This window comes from Micropterus dolomieu, linkage group LG22 (genome assembly GCF_021292245.1).
Source record: "Micropterus dolomieu isolate WLL.071019.BEF.003 ecotype Adirondacks linkage group LG22, ASM2129224v1, whole genome shotgun sequence".
Classification (NCBI taxonomy): Eukaryota; Metazoa; Chordata; class Actinopteri; order Centrarchiformes; family Centrarchidae; genus Micropterus; species Micropterus dolomieu.
The window spans coordinates 28,935,544-28,938,934 of NC_060171.1; the positions used below are offsets into that span (position 1 = coordinate 28,935,544).

The window sequence follows — 3,391 nt, forward strand, 5'->3', positions numbered from 1 at the left end:
TTTAAATTTCTACACCCTTTCACAGACTGAAAAAAATTCACGTAACTTGTAATATACAGTATGCTACATTGCCCCCCCAAGATGGTTTTTCACAGCGTCTTTTTTGTCAAAGTTTTCTCTTGGATACAAATACAGTATTTTTGTAATAAGGATAAAATGATAAAAATATTCATTTGTACATCCGTAGTAGATTCTTTATACAGTAGGAAGAAAAAATCACGTCCACAAGCAGGAACTCCCTCTCACACAAAGATTAAAGTGCTGGAGCCAAGAATGCACTGTCTGCATCCAGCTGGCTTAATATTGGAGTCTATATATGATTATGTCATATCACGCTTCTTTGTTTGGGTAACTATGGAAAACTTAGACCAGTGTCTCTCCTCAGGCAGGCAGCGGTCGTGCCCACAGAGCTGGTAGTTCAAAGGTCCACTGGCAGTCAGCTGACCAGTAAATATAAGCTTTTTCATTACTGCATTTTGTAGGTACGGGAATGTGAATAAAGCAATGTGTAAGAAACAGCCTGTCAGGGCTGTGGGATCAAACTCATGAAGAGTGGAATAATGAGGGGATCCGCAGCTTCTGTGGCCTGAGGAGAGAAATGAGAAGAGATGAGCAGCGCCATATTTAAACATGGAGGAATAGAGCTGAGGAAAACCGCAGTTAACTGAATAACCTGGTACTCTTGGATGAAAATACAGTAGGGACACTGTTGTTGGGCTTCTGTAAATAACATCACAGAGTATGGTCTAGACCTGCTCTTTTATGAAAAGTGCTGTGAGATAACTGTTGTTGTGATTTGGCGCTATATAAATAAAATTGAATTGAATTGAATTGTATTTTCATCAGTAAAGATCAGTGATCAGCTCACCCTAAGCAAATATAATAGTCCACTTGTTCAAGATCATACATATACAGATGGCTCCTCCTACTGCTCCTAATGCCACATGCAAGACTTTTAGATAACTTATGAGGGGGGGCAGTGGTGTACCAGCCTCTGTTAGACGTTGTTGCAGTTGCCTCATCCCTGGGCCGCGAAGAAGATGTTGAGCTTAACTGTGCGAGGAGGGGGGCTGCGCAGCTGCACGAGGAGTGATTCACACTGCGTTAAAGACTGCTCCTGGATCTGTTTGGTTGTTTTTAATTGCCATGGTGGATTCTTGCAAATGGCATTAGGAGCAATAGATGGATAGATTTATTTAATCATTTTTTTAAATTATCTGTCTCATGTACTGCTGTCAGGATCTAGTGACAGTTTTAGCAAATGTGCCAAATAGTTATTTTCATAAAAGTAACCTACTGAACAAATTACGCTCTCATAATTACTCTGTATTGTATTTAGATGGAAACATTTTAAGATATATTTTAATGCTCTGGAACTACACTGAACATAATTATAGACACAATACTTTTGTTTTTATCATCAGCTGAACTCATTTATTATGAGCCTTTTATTGAGGCCAGCCTAAGGCACACCTGTTCAATAACCATGCTGTCTGATCAGCATCTTGATATACCACACCTGTGAGGTGGATGGATAATCTCGGCAAAGGAGAAGTGCTCACTAACAGATTTTAACAGATTTGTGAACAATATTTGAGAGAAATAGGCCTTTTGTGTACTTAGAGAAAGTCTTAGATCTTTGAGTTCAGCTCATGATGAATGGGGGCAAAAACAAAAGTGTTGTGTTTATAATTTTGTTCAGTGTATTACAAGCATTTGGACTAAACTGTTGTCTTTTAAAATAAGCTTGACGGATGGTGTTTGACAAATAATTATCTACTATTCCTATTTTTATGGATAGGTCTGTTGGTATATAAGTTTGAATGTTATAAACACAATGAGAAACATGGTGGCACTGGGCAACATGTTCCTTTATTACCATGAACACGGGACTGTAGTTTTCTTGACCTGTTTTATGTCTTCACTAGAAACCAATGTACTTGCTGAATGCCACAGACATGCTATGGAAGTCAGAAGGTTAGTGAATAAAAATCATTACATTTGTTGACATTAACAAAAATATATACTATCACTAGCCTTATCCTTTGATTAATTAGCACTGAGAGATTAGTTTGTCCTCCAGATGTTGAAATACTGACCACTTAAGTAACAGATTAAATAACAGGTAACAGGATTGTTACCTTCCGCTTTAGAAAGGAGAGTCCACAGCACAGATTGATCACTGTTCCTCACAGCCAGTAGCTGGAAAGGCCTCCGCTTCCTGGTTCTGGAACATGTACTGTGAAGGAAAAAACAAACACTTATTTAGTACTTTAAATGTACAACAAGGAGTTTTTAATGTCTCCATTTATGCCCAATGTGTAAGAACTGAGACTACTCTCCACCTGTCAAATTCCTACGTATTTCACATCAGGTCATAACCGCTGCTATCTGCCGTTAGCTAGTTAGCTCAGTTAGTTGAGCAGCTGACTGAGTCTGGAATAGGCACTAGAACCAGAGCCAGGCAAGCGGGAAACAGAACCAGGCTCAGCAGTCTCCCAGTGATCACAGCAGTGGAAAGACTAACCCAGAGTTTTGTTTTGTTTCTGTCGAGTTTGAATGAAGTGTGATTTACGATGAGTTAACAAGGCCATTAGTTCGGTGAAAGAGAGAAACTTGAATTCAGAGAGTATGCTTGTATATTTTCTGTTTAATAAAGGAAATTGCCAAGTTATTGTAAGTTATGTAACCCTTTTACAAAGGAGCAACAGAAAGTAGGGGTGACCCCGAATAGTTGTAGATTTGATGCTTCGATAGGAGGACCCTGATTCGACTGATCTCGCTGTCAAATCTTCGAAGAGGCGTAATGAAAAGAGGATCATGCCAGTTTGGCTGTATGGGGGTGTTCAATGTCTGATTTTTCATAGAACAACCGTTTTTCTCAGAATATGTTAATATTCAGCCTATTATGATATAAATATCAACATATAATGCTGTAATGAAAAAAAAAAGTTAACCTTTTAAACTGTTGCCTGCAACCAGTGCTTAGGACTAGTATTTTACATCAAATGGCATAATCAGTTAGTTATTAATGATTTTTGGAAATCCAGAGAATTAAAATGCATTTTTTTCAACCAGGTATTCATGGTTTTATAACAGATTAAATTCTCAAGTAACCACCCCACCATACATTTAATGAAACACAGTCAACCATAATGAAATCTTTTTAAGACTGGCTCCTGGACAGTTGTGTATTTCTTTTATTTTTTTTTCTTCTTTTTTTTTTTTTAGAAAGTATGAAAAATAGTATCCCACTGTTTTGACTGTTTATCAGGGTCTTGAGTCTTGAGTCGACGTGTGGCCTTTGTTTCCAAGTGAAAACGGTAGTAACATTAAGAGACCTTGTGTCTCTAAATTTTGCTTTTGGAAAACCCTGTTATTGTGGCCAGTT

The 3,391-nt window shown here is 38.0% G+C and overlaps 1 protein-coding gene across 1 annotated transcript in view; it reads right to left on the bottom strand.

Moving 5' to 3' along the window:
- Positions 1–301: 301 nt before the first annotated feature.
- The window catches only part of hsf4 (heat shock transcription factor 4), a 23,364-nt gene continuing 20,274 nt past the window's right edge, over positions 302–3,391 (bottom strand). Inside the window, exons 12-13 of the mRNA XM_046038255.1 lie at positions 2,142–2,239; positions 302–586 (exon numbers count right to left, since the gene is read on the bottom strand). Coding sequence (XP_045894211.1) covers positions 2,180–2,239 — 60 coding nt within the window. The 3' untranslated portion in view covers positions 302–586; positions 2,142–2,179. The remainder of the gene's footprint in view (positions 587–2,141; positions 2,240–3,391) is intronic.